The sequence below is a fragment of the Protomyctophum bolini genome (assembly GCF_963924005.1).
Source record: "Protomyctophum bolini genome assembly, chromosome: 17".
Lineage (NCBI taxonomy): Eukaryota > Metazoa > Chordata > Actinopteri > Myctophiformes > Myctophidae > Protomyctophum > Protomyctophum bolini.
The window spans coordinates 37,748,947-37,776,308 of record NC_137878.1 but is presented as its reverse complement, the minus strand read 5'-3'; the positions used below and the strand labels follow the sequence as shown (position 1 = coordinate 37,776,308).

The 27,362-nt window shown below is 45.0% G+C and overlaps 1 protein-coding gene across 1 annotated transcript in view; it reads right to left on the bottom strand.

Annotated features, from left to right (window-relative positions):
- Nucleotides 1–4,641: 4,641 nt before the first annotated feature.
- Nucleotides 4,642–27,362, bottom strand: part of LOC308331759 (regulating synaptic membrane exocytosis protein 2-like) — a gene marked incomplete at its 5' end in the record, with an annotated part of 53,447 nt that continues 30,726 nt past the window's right edge. Inside the window, 13 exons of the mRNA XM_080787249.1 lie at nucleotides 4,642–4,936; nucleotides 7,275–7,414; nucleotides 9,225–9,326; nucleotides 10,233–10,345; nucleotides 11,799–11,934; nucleotides 12,985–13,175; nucleotides 15,170–15,267; nucleotides 16,014–16,036; nucleotides 16,535–16,589; nucleotides 18,514–18,575; nucleotides 23,736–23,803; nucleotides 24,705–24,860; nucleotides 25,580–25,639. Coding sequence (XP_080643375.1) covers nucleotides 4,748–4,936; nucleotides 7,275–7,414; nucleotides 9,225–9,326; nucleotides 10,233–10,345; nucleotides 11,799–11,934; nucleotides 12,985–13,175; nucleotides 15,170–15,267; nucleotides 16,014–16,036; nucleotides 16,535–16,589; nucleotides 18,514–18,575; nucleotides 23,736–23,803; nucleotides 24,705–24,860; nucleotides 25,580–25,639 — 1,393 coding nt within the window. The 3' untranslated portion in view covers nucleotides 4,642–4,747. The remainder of the gene's footprint in view (nucleotides 4,937–7,274; nucleotides 7,415–9,224; nucleotides 9,327–10,232; nucleotides 10,346–11,798; nucleotides 11,935–12,984; nucleotides 13,176–15,169; nucleotides 15,268–16,013; nucleotides 16,037–16,534; nucleotides 16,590–18,513; nucleotides 18,576–23,735; nucleotides 23,804–24,704; nucleotides 24,861–25,579; nucleotides 25,640–27,362) is intronic.

Sequence of the window (27,362 nt, the reverse complement as noted above, 5' to 3'; positions counted from 1 at the left end):
TCTTTCTTCAGCCTCAACCCTGCCGAACTCCCTTGGCATTAAGTTGCAGAGCTTGCTGGGAGGGAAATCATAAAGAATCGTGACAAGTTTTAGATTCTTGGCATGGTGTTATGTATTGGCATGTTCTAAAAACATTGCAAACGAGTTAGGCCCTTGTGGTCCATTTACAATAAATCCAATATTCAATATGTATAGGCCTATAGGTTGAAACACAACTAATTGATAGAAAATCAATTTCTTTTTTTTTAAATACTGTTTTTATTAGGCATTTTTGTTCGACAATTTCAGATTAGATAATGATAAGTAATTCAGTTAAATAAAAATGAAAAAAATAACAGGCAATGTAAATGTTCCACATACAGTATAACAAAAAAACATAAGTGTGATAAACATGAAAAAACAAAAAACAGTTAAACAATGACAAGTGTGAACAGACAAACAAAACAGACAACAGGACAGACATTCTTGCTCTCAAACTTCCAACATGTTGTGAATTAAGTAAGTTAGACATTCTTTTTTAAATAATAAAAAATAAAATAAAGAAAAAACACTCAGTTCCTTTTCTTTCAGTTCCTTTTCTTTCTTTCCAATTTTCTATTGTGCTATTGTGTAGGAGGGGTTAGCGTGCACCTATTAAAATAGTCAATGAAGGGTTGCCATGTCTGGTAGAACCTATCTTCACTCCCTCTCAATTCAAACTTAATCTTTTCCAATTGTAAGTAATGCATAACATCTTTCATCAGTGAAGTGTGAGTTGGAACCTGTGCTTGTTTCCAATTCAACAGTATCAGTCTGCGAGCCAGTAGAGTCACATATTTTACCATGTTATATTGGAAAGTAGACAGTTTGACCCCGGGCCCTGTGACTCCCATAATTGCTGTCAGTGGATCCGGGTCAAAAGGTCTTTCAACAATGTCTGACAGTGATTTAAATATACTTTGCCAATAAGATCTTAGTTTTGTGCAATGCCAGAACATATGAGCTAGAGTGGCCGGCGATTGGCCACATCTGTCGCAGGCTGGATTCACATTTGGATACATTCTGTTGAGTTTTTCCTTTGACAAATGTAATCTGTGTAATATTTTAAACTGTATAAGACCGTGCCTGGCGCATACTGAAGAAGAGTGCACAAACTTTTGAGATGTAGACCATTGCTCGTCAGTGATAGATATTCCTAAGTCGTTTTCCCAAGCAGTTTTTAAATACTCCAAGGAGGCATTATTATCCAAACATGAGAGAGAGTTATAAATAATAGAAACACCTCCTTTGAGCAGTGGGTCTGGTAGAAATATAGATTCCATTGATGAGTTGGGAGGTATGTTTGGAAATGAATCAGTGTGTTGTGTTAAAAAATGTCGTATCTGTAGAAATCTAAAGAAATGTGATTGGGGTAAATTGAATTTGCGTCTTATTTGTTCAAAGGTCGGAAATAACCCATCAATATAAAGATCTTTGAAGGAGTGAATACCATTTCTATGCCATACTTTAAATAATGAGTCAGAGAGGGACGGTAAAAAAGCATGGTTAGCGACCAGTGGTGCGCGCACAGAGCCCGGGTGCCAACCGAAATGCCTTCGTATTGAGAGCCAAATTTTGAGAGAATGCGAGACTATGGAATTCTTTGGCAACTTAGTATATCTTGAGGCCACTGGGGAAAAGATTAAAGCTGACAACGATGTTGGGGGACAACATTGACCTTCAATAAATGCCCATGTAGGCAATTGATCTTGGAGCCAAAATGAGAGTGCACGTAAATTACACGCCCAGTAATAGAGTTTGAAGTTAGGTAATGCCATTCCGCCATCTGATTTAGGCCTCTGCAAAAAATCCTTCTTTATTAGAAAATCAATTTCAATGGATTATGTTACTATTGGGCATGCTAAATAGCATACTAACATTTTGGAAAATCGAACTTGTGGAATACTGCATCCACATCTGATATTTAATCGACAAAGTTTTAGTTTGTACTCAGGGCCGATTCATACTCAAAACATAGCAGACCTACGGTGCCGCGCTACGAGCTTAAGTATAACCTTATGCTAGAAACACCAAAAGGGGGTTCCCGCCCTGAATGAGATAAAACACAGTTTTTGTCCTGTGGCTTAGACCTCAAATTATCAGGTGCGATGTCTGGCTTCTTCCCTCACAGATCTGAGTTTACGCTCGCTCACTCTGAAACCATCAGTCTACCGCCTGTTTCTTGGTCGTTACCAGACTGTTGCCTTCATCATATACAGTCTGGGCCAACGGAAGAGCTGTCACGAGTAACCTATAAAGCGGAAGTGGAGCCTCCTCGCCACTTCCGCTTCGTCTTTATAGTCGTGCACATTTATTCTAAGGCCTTGTCCACACGTATCTGGGTAAACGGATAAACGTAGGTTTTTATATGCGTTTTGGGGGGGTCGCTCACACACCAAACGCGTTTTTGGTCCATATAAACGCATCTTTTGGAAAACTCCTGCCACAGTGTATTTTTTTTAAACTCCGCCTGTGTTCCCGTGTGGACAATGTAAACGGAGTTTTGCATGGGTCTTGCCATTGGTCATATGGACAGAGAGATTTTAAAAAAACGTGTCGTATGGACAGAGATTTAAAAAAAACTAAAACTAAAACGCTACGTTTATGTAGGTGTGGATGAAGCCTAATATGAATAGAAAACATCTATAAGCATATAGCTTGTTGCTCAGCAGAAAAGGAAATCACTCTTCAACAGTGAAACAAATCAAATTTTGACCCACAAAACATAATGCAATTGACTTTGTAATACAATTTAAAAAAAATGAAACATTGCAATATATTAGTTTCAGATGTGCTGATTTATTACATTCATTTTATTCCTATAGCAATTCTTTTTTTGTTATTACTTCACATTCGTTTGTGAAAGGTCAAATAATACATTCAACAGCTAATAGAAAATAATAGCTTTGTTTCTCAATTTAACGAGAAGATAATAAAAAAATACATTCATTTAAATAAATCATATGTATATTATATATATATATATATATATATTTGATGAAAACAGCAGATGGAATGTCAGATTTCTTTACAAGCTAATTATAACAAAGCTTCAATGATGACAGACAGACAGACAGGCCGCGGACCCCCATCTGCCAATTGTTTGTACCAAGGACCCTCCTGAAGAATTGTGATCTGTTAAAATGTTTAAAAACATGTCTGTCTGTCTGTCTGTCTGTCCGTCCGTCCTACAGAGACAAATATAATTGCAACTCAGACGTGCGTGATAGTTGCAAATGACATCACACAGATATTGTGCCTTCTTTCTTTTAAAGAGCAACTGAACATCAGAACGCAATGTCTTTACAATTGACAATGCTATACTGTAAATAATTCATGTTTATTGCATTTGCAGTTAAAAATCACACCAAAACACATGTACATCAGCCTATATAATCCTGTCCCAACATACATGTTGGCCTTGAATTGTTTCATAGATGCCCCCTGTTCTCCATTTCCCCCACCCCTCCCATAGCAGAATGCAGCTAGAATGGTAGAAAGCTAGTTGTCTTCATTCTAATGTGGGTATTTTAGTAGCTTTTTTCACGAATCGTCTATTAATAGTGGTACTCACATTAAAAAAAATATATATATAAAGTTTGGAGCTATTAAAATACCTGCATTAGAATGAAGACAACTAGCTTTCTACCATTCTAGCTGCATTTTACTGTGGGAGGGGTGGGGAAAATGGAGAACATGGGGGGGCATTTATGAACCAATGCAAGGCCAACGTGTATGTGTTGGGACAGGAATATAGGCTGTTTCAGGGTACATGTGTTCTGGTTTATCGCAACGGTGCAAATTTATTCCTGGAAGACTGGTAAATATAATGCCATCTTTTCACTACTTTTGCATGACATTGTTGTACGACAGAATGGGTATAGGGCAGTGGTTCTTAGACCTTCCTAATCATAGGAAAACGGGACCAACGGTGACTCAATGTGCATTATGTGAAGTCCATATCACATATTTCACATATTTCAGACAGCAGGTCACTAAAGTAATTTCACCGTATAACACTGGCAAAATTGGAATCTGGCTACTGTGCTTTATATTTATTCATGTATTTATTTTACAGATGGTCCATGGGAAAAGGTTTTAAAAAATATACTGTACCTTTGATAAATGTATCAAAAATATGTTTAACTGATATTTCACAAGTAAGTCCATGAAACGTTTTTGTTTTAGTAATGTGTAGTGTGGAAATAAAGCTTGAAATGAAATCAATGACTGTTAAGCCGATCTACAAGTTCATAGACATAACACTGAACTTGTAAATTGGCTATTTAAGTAGCCTACGCAACACAAAGTATACATCTGGCTTCAAGAGCAAAAATAAATCAATGAATTAAATAGAAATGACTGTTATGCCTTTCCTATTATACTAAATATACAGTAGTGTTGTGTGGAGGTTGTGTTGCCGGTCCTTATAGGACATGACCACGCCCACATCGCAAATAAAAAGAAAGTACGTCCTCTCTCATTGGCCAGTCCATTTCCGCCCCAAGCATGCTTTGCCAGGTGGCCCCGCCCCCCACCCCCCCTGCCGTCTGTTTGGGAGGCGGGGCCTCTTCTTCATATCGATGATGTCGTCGCTATGACATAGGCATCATGCAGAGGAAAGCCCCGCCTTCTTGTCAACGATGCTGGTTGCAGCGGAAACACATCCTATGCTATGACGCTATATGCCCATTACCCATCCCCTCCTTCTGATTGGTCTGCTGTGTCGCTATGCCTTAATGCCCTCTGTCGCACTATTGACCAGCGGGGCCAAGGCGGGGTCCACCAATGAGGTGCCGGGAAACAGTTTGAACCAGCCAATCACCATCTGGGACAGGTCCAGGTCGTCCAATAGGATCTGGGCAGCACCCATGAAAGACTTGTGGTCCATTCTGCCATAGTCCCCCCACACTATGATCTGTAGGTCAGACAGACAGACAGACAGACAGACAGACAGACAGACAGACAGACAGACAGACAGACATATACTGTATATAAAGTTCAACTGTATATAAAGTTCAACCAAAACGACGTATTTTTCTATTTTCTATTACACACATATAGCGACACAGCCTTAATTGACTTCATGGAGATATTTTAGTTTTTGTAGTATTCCTGAGCCAATAATTTGTTGACCGGCAAAGACTCCGGTAAGAGAAACAGCGACGGCTCCAGAAAATGGGGGTCGCCGTTCCTTGCCCCCCCCCCAACACGCACGCACGCACGCATGCACGCATGCACGCACGCATTATTTAAAGACATGTAAGCCTCAGACAAAGCCAACTCGGATTGTGACAGATCATGACAACAAACAAAACATTTTGGGACGAACATTAATGATTAGAAAAAAATTGCAGGGTACAACACTTTTTTTGTCGTTTTTCTTCTTTGTAATTATTTGTTCGGCCCAAAATATTGTGTTTATTGTCATGATTTGTCACAATACGAGTTGGCTTTGTCCGCGGCTTACAGGTCTTTAAATAAATACTTTTGGGAAAAATGCATGGAGAATTACATCAACAGTGTGGGATTCACTGTAGAGTCCGAGTCAAGACCTAGTGTGGGAGGCGGTCGAGTCCGAGTCGAGGTCGAGACCGACGGGAGGCGAGTTTTTCAAGCTGCTTGGCAGGTGATTGGCAGATCCCGCCCGTAGCTGCCGCTGATTGGTCCGAACCGCGATTCCAGATTGAGGAAACAGTGTTGGAAACTCGTGAATCAATACCGCCACCATCTGGCGGAGTCAGGTTAGGAAATAAGATGATCTAAAAATAAATCCAATACGGTTTAGTCAAATCTAAACGTTCTCTGCTTTCTGTTCCCAGACAGCGTTTAGATAAATAGATATAAAAGGACTCGTCTTTTAGTTCTACTAGATCTCTTCTCCACTATAGATCCTCCCTAACATTTTAGTATAGTTATGATTTTGTTGAAAAATTTGTAAATATTTAAGGTTAATTATAGCTTAGTCATAGCTTAGTTTTGAGTCAGTGTAGTCGACAAAATTAACACTATAATGCTGCACTGAGCTGTCCATGGTGCTACCCTCCTGTATATAGAGCTGTCCATGGTGCTACCCTCCTGTATATAGAGCTGTCCATGGTGCTACCCTCCTGTATATAGAGCTGTCCATGGTGCTACCCTCCTGTATATAGAGCTGTCCATGGTGCTATCCTCCTGTATATAGAGCTGTCCATGGTGCTATCCTCCTGTATATAGAGCTGTCCATGGTGCTATCCTCCTGTATATAGAGCTGTCCATGGTGCTATCCTCCTGTATATAGAGCTGTCCATGGTGCTATCCTCCTGTATATAGAGCTGTCCATGGTGCTACCCTCCTGTATATAGAGCTGTCCATGGTGCTATCCTCCTGTATATAGAGCTGTCCATGGTGCTATCCTCCTGTATATAGAGCTGTCCATGGTGCTATCCTCCTGTATATAGAGCTGTCCATGGTGCTACCCTCCTGTATATAGAGCTGTCCATGGTGCAATCCTCCTGTATATAGAGCTGTCCATGGTGCTACCCTCCTGTATATAGAGCTGTCCATAGTGCTATCCTCCTGTATATAGAGCTGTCCATGGTGCTACCCTCCTGTATATAGAGCTGTCCATGGTGCTACCCTCCTGTATATAGAGCTGTCCATGGTGCTACCCTCCTGTATATAGAGCTGTCCATGGTGCTATCCTCCTGTACATAGAGCTGTCCATGGTGCTACCACAGAGAGAAGGGAGAGCGGTGGCTTTCTTTTCACCGCGGCTCATGTTGTAGTTTTCGGTGATAGCGGTGGTCACCTCATCACCGAAAACTGGACTATGAATAGGCCTTTAAGCTTCCACCAGAGGGGGCTAAACGCCTGTCCCCCTAGTGCCGTCCCTGAGGAGAAATATTTAATTGTTTGGGGTTAACTAGTCTTTTAAACCCTATATCAGGGTTCCCCAATACATTTTCCTCAAGGGCCATATTTTGACTAGCGTACCAGGCTGGGGGCCGAGTCCGCACGCGCGAGGTCGAGGTCTTGCCCTGAAAATTCATTTTCAGGGCAAGACCCCATTTGAAAAGGATGCCCAGTTTGACATACATAGGCTACTTTTTCTTATTTTCTTTTTTTATTCTTCCAGGGGCCACAAGGGTGACGCTCCACAGGCCGCAAATGGCCCGCGGGCCGCCTATTGGGGTACCCTGCCCTATATGGTTGAGCGGAGTCCCCCAGGGTTCTGTACTAGTACATTTTGTGTTACTTTCCACCACTGTGTGTACCTGTAACACTTTGCCCTCTGGTTTATCTTCAAACTGCAGCTGCTGCTGGTACAGCGGGTCCAGGGTCTTCCTGGCCAGCCTGGTCCTCCTCTTCAGCACACACTTCCCGTTATCCATGAGATACACCTTCACGTAGGGAGCTGCGCACGCACGCAAGCACACGCACACACACACACACACACACACACACACACACACACACACACACACACACACACACACACACACACACACACACACACACACACACACACACACACACACACACACACACACACACACACACACACACACACACACACACACACACACACACACACAGCTTAGCTTACACACAGACTACAAGCAGACAGGGTACCGTACAGGTCATAGGCCTCACTCACACCTGAGACACAAGCAAGACACGTTGGGCTGTATTTTGTGTCTTAAGTAGGCCTACCAGGTCTTATTACTTAACTTGAGGCGTGATCAATGCCATTTGGCTATTCTGAGTGGCCAAAGAGCATTGACCACGCCTCCAGGTCTTAAGTTAAGTAATAAGACCTGGCACTTAAGACACGCAAAATACAGCCCATTGTGTCTTGGATGTTGCGAGTGTCATGGCCGCCTCAATGCATTTCCAATGGGAGTCACATGGTTTGAAGACAGACTATAGCCGACATGCCCATTTTCCATAACGCGTTATGCAATGTTCAGCCAAAATGGCACACCTTCCAGTCAATTACGACTGGAATCATACCCAATTCTTAACTAGAGCTCTCTTTTGTATAGCGTGTAAGTGTGTTTCCATTTAGATCTTTCTAGTGTTAAAAAATAATGCAAGTATAAATTAAATCTTAAATGAAAAAATAGGGTTCGTTTTTTTATTTGTTGTTATACTTTTTCTTTTAAATTGGGAACCCCCTTTTGGGGTTCTGTACAAGTATTCCAAAAATTACAAAAAATTGATGCTGCTATATAAATATTTTAAGATTCAGGATCTAGAAGGCGTTTTTAGAATCGGCATCAGTCCAAAATGGGTTATTACCGTTTAACCCATTCTGGGCGGGAACTCCTTTTGGTGTTAGCATCTTGTTATGCTTTAGCTATTGAAAAATAGCAGATCTACAAGCTCATAGCGCGCCACCGAGTGGCGCGCTACGAGCTTGTAGGTCTGCTATTTTTGAAAAATCAACGAACGACTGACATTTTTTAAAATCTGATCTCAGGTCAGAATGGGGTTAATCAGACCAGTGTGTGTCCTAGTGGAAACCTCGTATGAATCTGATCTCAGGTCAGAATGGGTTAATAACGATGATGGGGTGGTTCATATCATTGAATCTTTCAGCATGCTTGTTCCAAAGTGTCACACAATTCAAGTCCCACCCACGCCTGTTCTTGGCCAATACCACGTTAGCGTTACTAAGTAAGGATCCTGGTCAAGCTTTCAATGCGGGTCAAAATGGTTAACCCATTCTGACCTGAGATCAGATTCATACGAGGTTTCCACTGGACACACACTGGGTCTGATTAACCCATTCTGACCCGAGATCAGATTCTAAAAATGTCAAGTCGTTCTTCGATTTTTCAAAAAATAGCAGACCTACAAGCTCGTAGCGCGCCACTCGGTGGCGCGCTATGAGCTTGTAGATCTGCTATTTTTCAATAGCTGAAGCATGACATGACATGATGCACCAAAATGGGTTCCCGTTCAGAATGGGTTAAGCGGTGTCAATACATATATTTGCTGTAGCATGTGTGGACCTTTTCTAACCTTGTTATGAGCAAACTAGTCCATTCCATGAATTATTTCGCTCCGTTGTGTTGGTACTATTATTATTATTATTAACGATATTTTACAGGCTATGGTTGACCCCAAACTTTGCTGAGTGAGAAAGAACACACTCACCTGGTAGGGTGTTGTTGCCCTGTTTACCCATAAGAACACACTCACCCAAAGAACACACTCACCTGGTAGGGTCTTGTTGCCCTGTTTACCCATAAGGCCTCTGGCTCTGATCACCTCCACGTCAAGACGCTCCTTCCTGAACACCATGCCGATCTGGATGTCACCTGACATGGAAGTGACATCATTACAACCTCATGTCACCTCGACAGGAAGAGACATCAGTTACAACAGGACGCGTCTTCATCGGATGAAAGATGCGTAAATTGCGCGCTTCCCTACACTATAGGCGTGACATGGCACGCACCTACAGTATAGCGGTCTCCTGAGTGGACGCTGTCCGGCGGCAGATCTCGCAGACGTCCTGCGATTACTGTGTTGCTGGGACAGAGAAAGGGTCTCCCAACAAAGTTGCTTTTGTCCTGGTTTGTGTCTCAAAAAAGCGGAAATCATTTTTGTGGACGGGAGCAGGGCTGCAAAACGGGACGCGACAGCACGGCAGTCAGAACCGGTGATGGTAACGGCAGACGGCATTCAAATTATTGTATCTTTTTACCTTAGCACCGGACGGAATCTAGAACCGGATGTCACTGGGAAAATCTCAGCGGAAAACAAGAAGATTGACCCCTCTATCAGATGGAACTATCTATGTTTTTTGTGTCCATATATCACTACGCCCAAAAAGTAGTTCCATGTGATAAAGGGGTCAAAGTTGAACGAAAGTTGTGCTAATATTTTAGAAATAGGTCAACAATACAAATGACGCTAGTTTTGTGGATTACTTTACTTTCAATACGTGGCCCCGACAAAATGAACGGAACTACTTAATATTTCAGTGCCATTTAAAGTCTTAAGCATATTCTGATTATAGCGATGCCATTGTTAATCGCAATCCAATAATCTGCATATATATCGTCCCATCCCTAGTGGAGATGGGCTGAATTGCTTCCCTATTGTTTGACTTGGATCCAGAATCCGAAATCATCATGAATACACATTTACATCTACAATGTAACAATGCAACGTGTTGCGTTATAGTGTTTGTGTGCACTTCTGAGAGAGGCGGTCCTTACCCATAGAGGGCGTGGCCAGAGTCTGTCGACCAGCCAGTTGGGCGGGGCCTAAACCCTCCAGGAAGCCGGTGAAGTCTTTATCTATAGCTAGCTTTACCCCGGGAAATATAAGACTGGACAGACAGACAGACAGACAGACAGACAGACAGACACAGACAGACAGACAGACAGACAGACAGACAGACAGACAGACAGACAGACAGACAGACAGACAGACAGACAGACAGACAGACAGACAGACAGACAGACAGCATTTCAGAAATCCGTTCTCTATTTATGTGGTTCTCAAAGTTTTCATGTCAAGCACCTCCAAATTAATATGCATATTTGGCCGCAGAACCCCATCTGCAAACATTTTCTAACAGGGACTCCCCGTACAAGATTTATGTTTAAAAATATATTAAAAACATTTTACATTCATTTCCATAGCAGATCTACGTACACACATGTTGCGACGAGACACAGGAGTGATATTTTGACAACAGCAACTGTCCTGTCATAATTTCACCCCCCTCCCCCTATCTAAAGATTGGACAGTATTAGGATGTTGATATTCATTTTGTATTCATCCTTAGGGTCCCCAAATCACACCTTGGAAGTATTGGACAGTATAAGTGTGGGTCATGAATAAGGTCGCGGATACAAGTGGCCGAAATGAGTTTTCTCCGACGGGTGGCTGGCATCTCCCTTAGAGATAGGGTGAGAAGTTCAGTCACGCGGGAGAGACTCGGAGTAGAGCCGCTGCTCCTTTGCCTGGAAAGGAGCCAGCTTAGGTGGTTCGGGCATCTGGTTAGGATGCCTCTCGGGCGCCTCCCTAGGGCGGTCCTCGATGCACGTCCCACTGGGAGGAGATCCCGGGGCAGACCAAGGCGCAGATGGAGGGATTGCATCGACTCACTGGCCTTGGAACGTCACTAATGTTGCTCTGGAGAGGGAAGTCTGGAGCTCTCTGGTGGAGCTGTTGCCCCCGCGACCCGACTACGGATAAGCGGTTGAAGATGGATGGATGGATTCATCTTTAGGGCCCCAAATCATACCCTAGAAAGCATGAGTGTCTATTTCAAACACAAAGCGTTATTTATTATTTTACTTGGGAGTCATATTGTGATAGCAGCAACTGCCTGTCATAAATTCACACCGTAGTATTAAGATGTTGATATTAATTTTGTATTCATCTTTAGGGCCCCAAATCACACCTTAAAAAGCACGAGTGTCTATTTCAAACACAGTGTTTTTTTTTTACATATTCATAGTCATATTTTGACAGCAGCAGCTGTCATAATTTCACCCCCTCCGTATCGAAGTATTGGACAGTATTAAGATGTTGATAGTGATTTAGTATTCATCTTTAGAGCCTCGTTGAGAGCCATTGCTCTGTGTGTGTGTGAGTGCGTGCACGTGAGCGCAGGTGTGAGAGATCTGCAAGCCCAACGGGTTCCAACCGCCACCGGCTGTGCTTTGGTCATTCTGTAATAATGCGTGTGACTGTGTGTGCGCGTGCTGAGTGTGCATGTGTGTGTGTGTGTGTGTGTGTGTGTGTGTGTGTGTGTGTGTGTGTGTACGTACGCTCCAGGTTTGGGTTCCTCAGCGTCCAGGTCTCTGCTGGGCTGTCTGGTGAACTTAGCTTTGAACTCCACTGCCAGACCCGTCTCCACACTGCGCTGCACCGGGAGACGAATCACCTTCTTCTTCTTCTCCTCCCCTGGAACACACGCGCACACACACACACACACACACACAGTAAATTATGCTTATGAAACGATGGACGGATGCTGAACAGTGCAGTACAGTTCATCTGTAGTCGAAAGAAGCGCTGGGTGGTGGCGGGGTGCACACGCACGTCATACTTGGGCCATGTAAACGACCGTATGTAAACACCATATTTTTTACACCATTATGTAAACCTGTGATGTGACATTAAACGTATTTAGCCTACACCTGTACATATCGTAAGATTTTAGTTGACTAAATCTACAGTTAACTTTGTCGACAAAAATGTATTTTGGTGGCGTTTTGGATGGCGTTTTTGGCTGGAAAATGCGTTTTGGTTGGCAAATGTGGAAGTAGAGCGTTCTTCTGGGTGCTATGCTGGGAGTGGGAACCCATCGGCAACCCATCGGCAAAAAAGGAAAAACAGCACCCAGCTGTTTGTTTCAGAATCTGTTCTTGAGAGATTACGGTAGTACCAGAGCCATAGAGTAAGAGATTACGGTAGTACCAGAGCCATAGAGTAAAAGATTACGGTAGTACCAGAGCCATAGAGTAAGAGATTACGGTAGTACCAGAGCCATAGAGTGAGAGATTACGGTAGTACCAGAGCCATAGAGTTACGACATTGAGGGGGCAGAAAACCGAGCGCTCGATCGCTGTCCCTGCAGCCTGAACTGGGACAAGCTGGAGTTTGAAATACATTGTTTTCAACGAGGGCGGCGCAAATAAGAGCAATTTTAGGTGTGTTTTTTTGTTGTTGTGTGTTTTAAAGTATTGTTCAATAACAACTAAAGTCTCTGTAATGTTTATGTTGTACTATCACTAATAAACAATCTAAATTAAAGGGATTTAAGATCATTGAAGCTGGGGCTGTCGCCCGAGTCCAACGCATTGCTGCCAACTTCCGGTTCCAGGACTTGTCCCTATTCGTCCAATACTCTTCGCCAATAGAAGTCTATAATGTAGAAGAGAAGAGGCGCCATTGGACTGGCCCCCATGATGACGTGAACGGAGTGGTCAGAACTCTGGGTATAGTACCGACCTTCAGGGTCCAGTTGTGAAGCAGACTGGCTCTTCTTCCCCAGTCCCACCAGTCCCAGCATCTTTCCTCCCAGGCTGGAGCGCCGTTTCTTGTCGTCGTCGTCGTCGTCGTCTCTCATAGAACTCATAGACGCCGCCGCGTCGGGGGTCGCTCCCGCACTATTGGACCTGGGCAGAGCGCCTGCTGCTGGCCTGCGGGGGAGGGGGTTGCAACCACATTTAACCCATTCTGACCTGAGATCAGATTCATACGAGGTTTCCACTGGACAACACACTGGTCTGATTAACCCATTCTGACCTGAGATCAGATTTAAAAAAATGTCAGTCGTTCTTTGATTTTTCAAAAATAGCAGACCTACAAGCTCGTAGCGCGCCACTCGGTGGCGCGCTATGAGCTTGTAGATCTGCTATTTTTCAATAGCTAAAGCATGACATGATGCTAACATCAAAATGGGTTCCCGTTCAGAATGGGTTAAGTACTGTAGCTGGGTTATTTTTTAATATATATATTTTTATCCCACGATTTTGTAACCCATTTTTCACCCCTGTGTCAATCATCTAATGTGATCCTGGGCTCTACACACACCCTCCACCAACCTAGTCCCCATATATGGGGGACATGGGGAGAGCAACGGACTTAACTCATGCTTCCTTCATGCCTGAGTGTCCAAGTTGCTCCTTTACACCTGACAGGGGGGAGTTTCCCTGGTTGGACGTAGCGTGTGGAAGGAACACGTTATTCCAACCAGTTCCTTTCCCCTCCACCAGGGTTATTAATTATAGCTAAAACTAATGAAATGACGAGGAACAGAATAGGAAGAAAATAAGAGCCGCACGGCAACATGACGTCATGTGGGGTGCTGTTTTTTTTTACATCATTAAAAGTCCATAGACTTGGACGCCATATGACGTCATTTCCGAAAGCCAGACATTGGAGGTGCCAGTGCCCCTAAAAAAAGATGGGAGATACTGGGCTTATGAGCCAAGGCAGGATTACTTGTCAACCATGTCAACCTATTGGGTCAGTGTTAACAGCTGCCAGAAGCCTATTGGTCAGTTTAAACACAGCTGCCAGAAGCCTATTGGCCAGTTAAAAACAGCTGCCAGAAGCCTATTGGCCAGTTTAAACACAGCTGCCAGAAGCCAAGTTGGCCAGTTTAAACAGCTGCCAGAAGCCTATTGGTCAGTTTAAACAGCTGCCAGAAGCCTATTGGCCAGTTTAAACAGCTGCCAGAAGCCTATTGGTCAGTTTAAACAGCTGCCAGAAGCCTATTGGCCAGTTTAAACACAGCTGCCAGAAGCCTATTGGCCAGTTAAAAACAGCTGCCAGAATCCTATTGGTCAGTTTAAACAGCTCCCAGAAGCCTATTGGCCAGTTTAAACAGCTCCCAGAAGCCTATTGGTCAGTTTAAACATTTCCCAGAAGCCTATTGGTCAGTTTAAACAGCTCCCAGAAGCCTATTGGTCAGTTTAAACAGCTGCCAGAAGCCTATTGGTCAGTTTAAACAGCTCCCAGAAGCCTATTGGTCAGTTTAAACAGCTGCCAGAAGCCTATTCAGTCAGTTTCTTACTTGGAGGCCTCAGCTTCAGATTCAGGATCCTCCTCAAATTCAGACAACGGCTCAGCTCCACCCACTTCTGCCCCACCCACTTCCTGTGTTCCCCCAGGCTCCGCCCCCTCCACTGATTGGCCATCCAGGGACGCCAGGGACGCCGCTCGGCTGGAATCAGCCAATGACCAAACATGATATGCATAGAGAGACAGACAGACAAACATGCGGACAAACATGCAGACAGACGGATGGACGGACGGACAGACGGGACAGACGGACAGACATGCAGACAGACAAAAAATGGACAGTGAGACACAATGATAGAAAAAGAAACGCAGGTAAATGCAGATCTACAGATCATGCTTAAACAAGCTAACAAGGCGTTGTTAGTTTGAAGATCTGTTCTACTTAGCAAAGTGGCACGTTGTGTGATATAGCTTAAATGAGGCATTATTACAGACAACGCACGCACGAGAATGCTAGCATGCTAAGTGAATGGCATGCCATAATATGCTAAATGAATGGTAACATGCCACAGAGAATGCTAATATGCTAAGTGAATGGTAACATGCCACGCTCACAAACAATGCTATAACACGCTAAGTGAAACATTAAACTATAAGCTCCTCACACCTGTTCTTGGGCATTCCCTTAACATCGGAGGCGGAGCTTAGCAAGGATGCGTCACTGACATCAGAATCTGATGACTTGCATGATTGGCTGTCCTTCCGCTAGATGAGGGGCATAGACAGCAAACAATCACGTTCCATAATACAGTGGTTCCCAAAGTGGGGTCCGGGGACCCCCAGGGGTCCTTGGGGGAGTTCCAGGGGGTCCCCAGCTAAATGATACTTTGGAACCAAATGGAACCTAACGGGTCCATTTGGTTCCATTTGCACACCCAGAGTTCCATTTGTACACTCTCAGAGTTAAATTAACATAGATTTTACTATGTAAATTGGGGGTCCCAGAGATAAATGCCATTAAATGGGTGTCCGTAGCCTAATGCATGTCAAACTGGGGTCCTTCAAATGAAAATGGTTGAAAATCACTAGAGAGCCGTAAAAAATCTTCTCTTTTGGGGGTCCCTGGCATATCTTTTCTAATGGGGGTCCGCGGGCTAATTCGTGTCAATTTGGGGGTCCTTGACATGAAAAGGTTTGGGAACACAGACTGGTCCACTAGCTTATATGATCAACTTCAAACTGGATCCGACTGGTTCGGTTCAGACTGGATCGAACTGGATCTGACTTAGGGCCGATTCATACTCCTATTTTACCGCTGTTTCGGCGCTGTAGAACCTCAAATGACGTCACATTGTAGGATCTACAGCGCCGAACCGACTTTTACTCGGCTCTAAAATAGGAGTATGAATCGGCCCTATGAAATGACCTAATTCACTTAAATATGGGAATATATTTAGAAAAACATGTTAATTAATTAATTAATACGCAGATTAATTGCAGACATACTGTACCTTGATAGGCTCTTTCATCCCACCTAAAGAAATGGGGGAGGGAGAAGTTATAATCATACAAACAAAATGTCTCATAGTGTGTGTGTGTGTGTGTGTGTGTGTGTGTGTGTGTGTGTGTGTGTGTGTGTGTGTGTGTGTGTGTGTGTGTGCACACGTGTGCGTGTTTGGTGGGTGTCTTGTTTCTATTTAATTCAAGAGATACAGTACACAACCGTTTTCATTTATCAACATTTCAGTACATTTTTGGACCTTGTTTAGTTGTCAATAAATCACCTTAACTACAATAAGAACTTCTCTGGATTTGATTGAAAGAAACGCGTCATACAGTTCCTGCCGACAGCTCAGTCAGCCTCATATAGCACTACTTCTAATTGATTTGATTTGAAGAAGTAGTCGCTATACAACACCTATAGTTTATTTGAGGCAATACATCGATTTCCCTCTTGCAAGTGGCTCTGGATAAGTGTCTGATAAAGTGTGAGTTGTAATTGACAGGAGAGGACGAGATGGTGACGATCTACCTTCTTCATTTGGCAGCACTTCCTCTGATGGATGGATGGATGGATGGGCATTTAATAAAAATGGAAACAAACAAAATCAAATAAACCATGAACTGATTCGTAAAAGCTCACAGGATTAATTCATCCAAAGTCACACTCACACCAAAGTCAAGCATCAGAGCAAACCATCAACACAAACCAACACAGCACCCTGACTCTAAACCAGGTCTGACTCTAGACCAGATCTAATCCAGACCAGATCTAATCCAGACCAGATCTAATGCAGACCAGATCTACTACTAATCCAGACCAGATATAATCCAGACCGAGGCAGCTGTACTATGAAGCTGGATTTGGGTGTTTGTGGGGTATGGTCACTATTATCACCAATGCAACTAATTGTGCACACCTAATTTATTTGACTTTCAAACATGTTTGAGGTCATTTTAACATCTACTCTTTTTTTCATTAATGTTATTGTTCTCCTCACATATTAACCCATTCTGAACGGGAACCCATTTTGGTGTTATAGCATCATGTTATGCTTTAGCTATTGAAAAAATAGCAGATCTACAAGCTCATAGCGCGCCACCGAGTGGCGCGATACGAGCTTGTAGGTCTGCTATTTTTGAAAAATTCGAAGAACGACTGACATTTTTAGAATCTCATCTCAGGTCAGAATGGGTTCATCAGACCAGTGTGTGTCCTAGTGGAAACCTCGTATGAATCTGATCTCAGGTCAGAATGGGTTAAGGACAATATCAGTCACCAGAACCAAGGACGAGTGTTTTCAATTAATCTAACATGGTTAAAATGGAGTTTGAAGTTGCAATGAATTTGTATGACAAGGTTCTGTTAAAATGTATAATGAAATGTGTAAATACTCAATCAAGCAATTAAAAAAAAAAAAAAACTGCCTGCGGTGTTCACAAAAGCCAGAGTAGATGTTAAAATGACCCCAAGCATGTTTTTGAAAGTGAAAATATGGCTAATAAGAAATAGCATCAGCTATTATATCAGCACCTGGTAGCTTCGTTCCATTGTCTGTTTTTTGCTGCTGGTCCACCCATTTGACCTCTGGTACCAGCAGAGAGAGAGAAGGTCATTACATTACATGAACTAGAAGGAGAATTATACAACAGGTAGTTCTGAGGAAGCAATCCGATTGGTTGAAATAGCCCTCTACCCGTGCTTCAAACGAGCATGATGGCACACCTAATCAAATAAAATAAAAATCAGCTATAGCTATAGGTGGCCGTTTTGGCGATTTCACAGGACATTTTCGGTCATAGTGGCTACATCTGTCATTAAAAAAAAAAAGATTTGGTTTATTGAATATCTTAGTTAATGAAATTGAGTGGACATGATTTAATACATTTTTTTAAATAAGGGTAACTGTTGTATAATCACAACATTACACGAGACGGTGTGCGTTACCGTCATTAATGGCACTTCTGCTCGCCTATCAGCTTGTTCCTGCAGCAACGCAGGCGGTAACGCACACCCTCTTGTGAAATATTGCTCAAGTATCAATAAATACTGCAGTGTAGAAATATTCTCCAAAAAAAATGTTCAACTGCCTTTTTTCACTGACTAATACTAGCCTGGGTTCCAGCCTGATTCGCTGCGGGTCTGAAATGTCACATTTCAGACCAGCGGAACTCAGCGAATCTGCAGGCTGGGACCCAGGCTAGACTAATACTACATAAATACAAAATCTAAACTAAGCTATGATGACTAAAACTGCGACTAAATATATTGAAAAATAAATCGGCAGAACTTCTCAGAAGGGACTACTGAGAAGAGATCCAGTAGAACTATAAGTAATTTAATAATCCCCGTCTGGGGCTATTTATTAATTATATAATTTATATAAATACAATATAACATAATAAATCTCTATGGGGGAAAAATGAATGCAGGCTTTCTATCTGCGGAACCACAAAATGCTATGCACTGCTAGGCACTGCTATGCCCATGATATCGAGATGTAACAAGACTATTGGGATGCACGACTCGCCTTTCCTGGTTCCTCCAGGTGTGGTGGGGCGTCGCTCAGGATCTTATTGGTGGAAACAGGCAGGATGAACATGAGACAGGAACGACGAACGCATGCAGTAGACATGGAGAGAGTGAACAAACAATTGTGGTAATCTCATTTCTCAATTTTCCATCCTCGTGTCCATCCTCTCTCTACAATGCTGTACGTAAGGCACTAAGGCACTACCCTGCAGCCATACTGCACTACAAAGCCAAAGTGCAGTATACCTACGATAAAAAAATAGCTGCAAGCTCACGCACTATAGCACACTATCACACTCAGTCATGCACTATTCCACACACACACACCAACCTATTCACGCACGACGCACCCATACACGCACGCTCTATCGCATTCACATACTAATGCACACACGCACACATGTGACCAACATCTCACTAGCGATCTAATGCGCGACCTATAAAGTAACGACGTAAACTACACTAACGATGTAAACAGGAAAACAAACCTGGTGTTGTTGGTAGAGGGGCGGGTGTTGATGAGGGCGGAGCAGGGGGAGGGGAGAATAGCTGGGCTGCGGGCGGGGATAGTGGCTTGGTTATGGGCGGGGACTGTGGTTGGGTTATGGGCGGAGATTGTGGTTGGGTTGCGGGCGGGGATAGTGGCTTGGTTGCGGGCGGGGATAGTGGCTTGGTTGCGGGCGGGGATAGTGGCTTGGTTGCGGGTGGGGATAGTGGCTTGGTTGCGGGCGGGGATAGTGGCTTGGTTGCGGGCGGGGATAGTGGCTTGGTTGCGGGTGGGGATAGTGGCTTGGTTGCGGGCGGGGATAGTGGCTTGGTTGCGGGCGGGGATAGTGGCTTGGTTGCGGGCGGGGATAGTGGCTGGGTTGCGGGCGGGGATAGTGGCTGAGTTGCGGGCGGGGATAGTGGCTGGGTTATGGGCGGGGCTTGTGGTTGGGTTGCGGGCGGGGATTGTGGCTTGGTTGCGGGCGGGGATAGTGGCTTGGTTGCAGGCGGGGATAGTGGCTGGGTTATGGGCGGGGCTTGTGGTTGGGTTGCGGGCGGGGATTGTGGCTTGGTTGCGGGCGGGGATAGTGGCTGAGTTGTGGGCGGGGCTTGTGGCTGGGTTGCGGGCGGGGATAGTGGCTGGGTTATGGGCGGGGCTTGTGGTTGGGTTGCCGGCGGGGATAGTGGCTGGGTTGTGGGCGGGGCTTGTGGCTGGGTTGCGGGCTGGGATTGTGGTTGGGTTGGGGGCGGGGCTTGTGGCTGGGTTGGGGGTGGGGCTTGTGGCTGGCTTGGGGGTGTGGCTTGTGGCTGGCTTGGGGGTGGAGCTTGTGGCTGGGCTGGGGGTGGGGCTTGAAACTGGGTTGGGGGCGGGGCTTGAAACTGGGCTGGGGGCGGGGCTTGAAACTGTGTTGGGGGCGGGGCTTGAAACTGGGTTGGGGGCGGGGCTTGAAACTGGGCTGGGGGCAGGGCTTGAAACTGTGTTGGGGGCGGGGCTTGAAACTGTGCTGGGGGCGGGGCTTGAAACTGGGTTGGGGGCGGGGCTTGAAACTGGGCTGGGGGCGGGGCTTGAAACTGGGCTGGGGGCGGGGCTTGAAACTGTGTTGGGGGCGGGGCTTGGAACTGGGTTGGGGGCGGGGCTTGAAACTGGGTTGGTTGCGGGGCTTGCGGCTGGAATGGAGGTGGGGCTTGTTGATAGATTAGAGGTTGTGTTGGGGGCGGGCCTTGAATTCGTATGACGGGAGTAGGTTGTTGAATGACAGAAGGCGGGGCCTGATGAATGACATATGCAGCCTGTTGTTGTTGTTGTTGTTGTTGTTGTTGTAAGTGGGGAGGAGGGGTTTGGTGAATCAGTGTCGCTGTTATGGGCGTGGCCAAAGAGGACGACAAAAGAGTTTGAGAAAAGGAAAGAAAAAAGATGGTGAGGTGAAAAAGAAATTAAGTCATTGACAGAATAAAAGATGTGAACATGTTTACACACAGGGATGTGAAGTCAAATGAAGTCAGCTAGTGACATTTTGTACAAGACAGTACAAGACAAATAACCTCCAAACACATGGATGGGTTATATCTATGAAAGCTTTAGCTTGTAATAAAGTGTCTATGAGGAAACCCTGCATGCTTCTGTTTACCTCTCTCTACAGCTATTCGACTACTGTAGCTAGCTGGTTAGTGGGACCAAAACACTTCAGGTAACAGACTTCAACCAGCTAGCTGGTTAGTGGGACCAAAACACTTCAGGTAACAGACTTCAACCAGCTAGCTGGTTAGTGGGACCAACAGACTTCAGGTAACAGACTTCAACCAGCTAGCTGGTTAGTGGGACCAACAGACTTCAGGTAACAGACTTCAACTAGCTAGCTGGTTAGTGGGACCAACAGACTTCGGGTAACAGACTTCAACTAGCTAGCTGGTTAGTGGGACCAACAGACTTCAACTAGCTAGCTGGTTAGTGGGACCAACAGACTTCAGGTAACAGACTTCAACTAGCTAGCTGGTTAGTGGGACCAACAGACTTCAGGTAACAGACTTCAACCAGCTAGCTGGTTAGTGGGACCAAAACACTTCAGGTAACAGACTTCAACCAGCTAGCTGGTTAGTGGGACCAACAGACTTCAACTAGCTAGCTGGTTAGTGGGACCAAAACACTTCAGGTAACAGACTTCAACCAGCTAGCTGGTTAGTGGGACCAACAGACTTCAGGTAACAGACTTCAACCAGCTAGCTGGTTAGTGGGACCAACACACTTCAGGTAACAGACTTCAACCAGCTAGCTGGTTAGTGGGACCAACAGACTTCAACTAGCTAGCTGGTTAGTGGGACCAAAACACTTCAGGTAACAGACTTCAACCAGCTAGCTGGTTAGTGGGACCAACAGACTTCAGGTAACAGACTTCAACCAGCTAGCTGGTTAGTGGGACCAACAGACTTCAGGTAACAGACTTCAACCAGCTAGCTGGTTAGTGGGACCAACACACTTCAGGTAACAGACTTCAACCAGCTAGCTGGTTAGTGGGACCAAAAGACTTCAACTAGCTAGCTGGTTAGTGGGACCAAAACACTTCAGGTAACAGACTTCAACCAGCTAGCTGGTTAGTGGGACCAAAACACTTCAGGTAACAGACTTCAACCAGCTAGCTGGTTAGTGGGACCAACAGACTTCAGGTAACAGACTTCAACCAGCTAGCTGGTTAGTGGGACCAACAGACTTCAACTAGCTAGCTGGTTAGTGGGACCAACAGACTTCAACTAGCTAACTGGTTAGTGGGACCAACAGACTTCAACTAGCTAGCTGGTTAGTGGGACCAACAGACTTCAACTAGCTAGCTGGTTAGTGGGACCAACAGACTTCAGGTAACAGACTTCAACTAGCTAGCTGGTTAGTGGGACCAACAGACTTCAACTAGCTAGCTGGTTAGTGGGACCAACAGACTTCAGGTAACAGACTTCAACTAGCTAGCTGGTTAGTGGGACCAACAGACTTCAACTAGCTAGCTGGTTAGTGGGACCAACAGACTTCAGGTAACAGACTTCAACTAGCTAGCTGGTTAGTGGGACCAACAGACTTCAACTAGCTAGCTGGTTAGTGGGACCAACAGACTTCAGGTAACAGACTTCATGTCGAGACCCAAAAGAGAGATTAGATGATTTCCCGGGACCCAAACTAGGGAAAATAGCAGATCTACAAAGCGCACAACGTTGCGAGCTTGTAGATCACAGTAGGCTATTTTCACTAATTCTTAATACATTTTTATGTTTTATTTATGGAATTTCTTAGATTTGTTTGTTTGTTTTGAAATGTATGAAATCATTTAACTTATTTTTTTTAAATACATTTTGAAATACCGGTATATACATATTTTAAATGTACGGTAGGAAAATGGTATTTTTTACTCGAGTCATGACCCATAAAAATTGGCCAGGGACCCACAAAGGGGTCCTCCTGACCCACTGTTGTCTGGTGGTCCAACGTCTCATTTGGGCTCGGGGTTTGGTTAGGTCAGGGTTTGGGGTTTCACTAGTGGTGTTATCAGGGTCTGGGTTACCTGGGTACGACTCTATTGTAATGTAGTGTTATCAGGGTCTGGGTTACCTGGGTACGACTCTATTGTAATGTAGTTGTTATCAGGGTCTGGGTTACCTGGGTACGACTCTATTGTAATGTAGTGTTATCAGGGTCTGGGTTACCTGGGTACGACTCTATTGTAATGTAGTGTTATCAGGGTCTGGGTTACCTGGGTACGACTCTATTGTAATGTAGTGTTATCAGGGTCTGGGTTACCTGGGTACGACTCTATTGTAATGTAGTGTTATCAGGGTCAGGGTTACCTGGGTACGACTCTATTGTAATGTAGTGTTATCAGGGTCTGGGTTACCTGGGTACGACTCTATTGTAATGTAGTGTTATCAGGGTCTGGGTTACCTGGGTACGACTCTATTGTAATGTAGTGTTATCAGGGTCTGGGTTACCTGGGTACAACTCTATTGTAATGTAGTGTTATCAGGGTCTGGGTTACCTGGGTACGACTCTATTGTAATGTAGTGTTATCAGGGTCTGGGTTACCTGGGTACGACTCTATTGTAATGTAGTGTTATCAGGGTCTGGGTTACCTGGGTACGACTCTATTGTAATGTGGTGTTATCAGGGTCTGGGTTACCTGGGTACGACTCTATTGTAATGCCTCCATCTGCGAGAGAAAGACAGTGTGGTTTTGAACGTTGGTACTTTAATCCCACTGATGTAAAGTTGTTTTACGCTGAAAGGGAAATACTTTAGAAGCTTTTCTAAACGTCATCTGGTTTGGTGTCATCAGATTGTATCACAGCGGTGCAATGTCCAATGCCAAAAAGTTAATTACCCCGTTAATCGCAATAATTTGTGTGCGTGAGAAGTAATGAACTGAAATGTCATGGCCCTAAGTAGCAGTAGCAATTTAACAGCTGTGAAATACTGTAGTAGTATTACTAGTAGTTCTGTTCTGTTCTGATCGGTTTGTGTGATGCTTACATGTACATTTTACATGTAATAGACAGCTAGGAACCGTAAACAGAACAGAAAGAGAGAAACAGTAAGGAGCAAAGAGAGAGAGAGACAGGGTGAGAGACAGACAGGCAGGCAGAGAGAGAGAGAGAGAGAGAGAGAGAGAGAGAGAGAGAGAGAGAGACAGGCAGGCAGAGAGAGAGAGAGAGAGAGAGACAGGCAGGCAGAGAGACGTACTCTTGGCTGGTACAATGGGCAGCTGGCGACCCTGACGACTCATGGCTGGACTTCCTATTGGACTCGACCTGGAGACACACACACACACACACACACACACACACACACACACACACACACACACAGGCAAGCAGAAGGTTGGTTAATCCTCCACTGATGATACTGATCGCGTTTCTAACAAACAATTAAAGCCACTGTTGGTCGAGGTGGTGTTGGTCGGGGTGGTGTTGGTCGGGGTGGTGTTGCAGTCTATTTCATTGTTAGATAACACTCGCGCTCGCGTCTCTTCTTGTATAGAACCCCCAATCACTCACGGAGATCCGAAAGTTGCGTCATAACAAATCATAAATGTATTTCTCCGTCACATTATGAACTTAAACTTGTACTGAGTATTCTTCTCATAAAACAAAAACAGAGCCTGCGCGTTCAACAAACTGTCACGCTACCCCGTCTGTGTCACATGTTATCTCCCAGCAGGGAGCATAATTAAATAATCAAGAAAGATATCAATTCATAAAGCAGGCAATAATAGCAGAATAAATACAAATACATAATCATAAATAGAAAAATGGCCCTAACATTATCGTAAGATTGGTTGTTCCAAACCTTTCTCGAGCAGGGTCCACAATGACATGACGTGTTGTGCCCCTCATTGACGCACCTCTCTGATAGAAGGCTCTGGGTTTGGGGCATGTTTATGTTCATAGCGATGAGCTTGTACCACTCAGTTCACAGGGGTGTGATTTTAACTCAAGGAGGAGTAGTGATTGATCGATTAAGTTTTTTCCGTGGCTGGAATGACATTTGTGATGATTTGATTGGCTGAACACCGATTGTGATGTATGACGACGAAGAGCACCCCTCACTTCACAGGGGTGTGTTTTTCATTTTCTGATCAATTTTTCTTGTCAAATTATTCCATATTTGTGGAGCATATACACCCTGAATGGGCGTGTCTGCGTGTCTCACCTGTTGAGGGCAGGTGACGGTGGCGCGGAGCGCCCGGCGGGGTAGGGCGTAGAGTCCGAGCGGGCGTAGACGGGGGGCCGGTCCACTATCGGCCGCTGGTCGGCCGACCGCGAGCGGCTGTACGCGTCGTCGGTGCGCGCCATCCCGCGACTGCACCTGGAGGAGACGAGCATGCCATGACAACCCTGACGACCATGGGGTTACCCTGACGACCGTCAGACACAGCCAAAACCCACAGGGTTTTGGAGAAAACAAGCGATGAAAAGAACAAGTGATTATGTGCAACCCCCCCCAAAAAAAAAAAAAAAAAATGACTGTCATCTATCTATCCATCCATCTATATATCTATCCATCTATCTATCTATCTATCTATCTATCTATCTATGTCAGGGGTCTTCAACGTTTTTCAGGCCAAGGACCGACAACCTTAGAGAGAGAGATGAAGCAGGGAACCCCCCCCACACACACACATTATGTGTTGTACAACATCGTGTTGCAGATTACACATGACTATATATTCCATAGACAGCTTCGTAGACTTGCTCGACAGCACTGTACAGTGTGTATATATGTTGGATTCATGTGTATTCTCAGACGTGACCCCCGCAGATAATAACAATGCAGCTGGTAATTAATTGATTTAATCAATTCTTGTTTCCCTCTACCCCAGACTTAGTTCCAAACACAGCCTGTAGATCAGCTATTTTTTACGCTAAAGTGCCCCTCAGAATTGGCCAGGGTTCAAGTGGTTAATGTAAAACAGAATATCCTATCACATAAAGATTTGGCGGCCCACGCTGCAGTAACTCTGAGGACCCCCTAGGTGTCCCGGACCCCCCTGGTTGAAGACCCCTGATCCGTGTGTTTATGTTTACCTCAGTAATTCTTCGTCATAACAGTCGGGTTCAGAGGGGAAGTCGGGGATGTAGTCCTGGCTGGAGGAAGTATACAGTAGAACAGCGTTCTCAAAATGAACATGAGAAATTGCATCTGAGCCAGTCTTGCATCATTTATTTTGGAGTGCCGCTCCAGAATAAAGTTATTTTCAAAGCTGAGCACTCACTGCCTTAACACGATGGACGCCAAAAGGCCTAACCCGTCAGATGGCATATAGTAAGGGTTATATCAGTACCATGCAGCCGAAGCTCAACACTAACCTTCCAATGCTGCCCAGGCTGCTAGACAGCGACTACGTTGGTGAGGAACAATGCGCGCCTCCCCATAATTGTCATGTCTTTGTTGCTTGTTTTCTCAGAAAAATACTCCAAAGTTGTTGTTTTAGTCCAAACCGCCCGGTGTTCAGATGTAAACAGTGATTTCTGATCGCATCGTGCCAGCCATGTTACTGCTTGTTGTGAAACCTAACACATGTCAGCTTCTGCTCGAAGAAGTTATTTCCCCTCTACTCGTTGTATTGGGCTGTATTGACGGTAATAGAATGGTGCCTATATAGGGATATACGTAGCTGGCTGCCTGCGGTCCTTTCAAATGAACAGCAGGTGGTGCTGAAAAATCAAGGGCAGTTTTCAGAGGAAGCACACCTGTTTTTCTTTCTTTACAGTAGCAGTACAGTAAAGGTACAGTCGATAGATACCAGCGCAGAGTCTCTTTGACATTAATGATAATGTTGAGAACACATTGATTAATTTGTTGTTAAAGGAGGACTTGGCACCATTTCTGTCTACTGACTTTGTGTCTCTGTGTAGGGCTGTGGGCCGTTCAGAAACCTGTGACATCATCATCAGAAGAAGAAGAGCTACGGGGTCAGGTGCGGTCTGAAAGGGTGAGTGCTAGGGGGTGAGGTGGAGTCTGAAGAGGTGAGTGCTAGGGGGTGAGGTTGAGTCTGAATAGGTGAGTGCTAGGGGGTGAGGTTGAGTCTGAATAGGTGAGTGCTAGGGGGTGAGGTTGAGTCTGAATAGGTGAGTGCTAGGGGCCGGGTGAGGTGGAGTCTGAATAGGTGAGTGCTAGGGGGTGAGGTGGAGTCTGAAGAGGTGAGTGCTAGGGGCCGGGTGAGGTGGAGTCTGAAGAGGTGAGTGCTAGGGGGTGAGGTTGAGTCTGAAGAGGTGAGTGCTAGGGGGTGAGGTGGAGTCTGAAGAGGTGAGTCCTAGGGGGGGGAGGTGGAGTCTGAAGAGGTGAGTGCTAGGGGCCGGGTGAGGTGGAGTCTGAAGAGGTGAGTCCTAGGGGGGTGAGGTGGAGTCTGAAGAGGTGAGTGCTAGGGGCCGGGTGAGGTGGAGTCTGAAAAGGTGAGTGCTAGGAGGGTGAGGTGGAGTCTGAAGAGGTGAGTGCTAGGGGGTGAGGTGGAGTCTGAAGAGGTGAGTGCTAGGAGGGTGAGCTGGAGTCTGAAGAAGTGAGTGCTAGGGGGTGAGGTGGAGTCTGAAGAGGTGAGTGCTAGGGGCCGGGTGAGGTGGAGTCTGAAGAGGTGAGTGCTAGGGGGTGAGGTGGAGTCTGAAGAGGTGAGTGCTAGGGGGTGAGCATAGGCGGCGGGTGAGTTTTACCTTTGGGTAGGCTATAGAATTGCGTTTGGGGGGGGGACTCTCGCCGCCGCGGATTTATTTATTTATTTATTTCCCAGATGGTCTAAAAATGAGTTATTTAGCATACTTTTACCAATGAATTAGCCTATACACAGACAACGACTTTTGGACGTCTTTTTCTCAA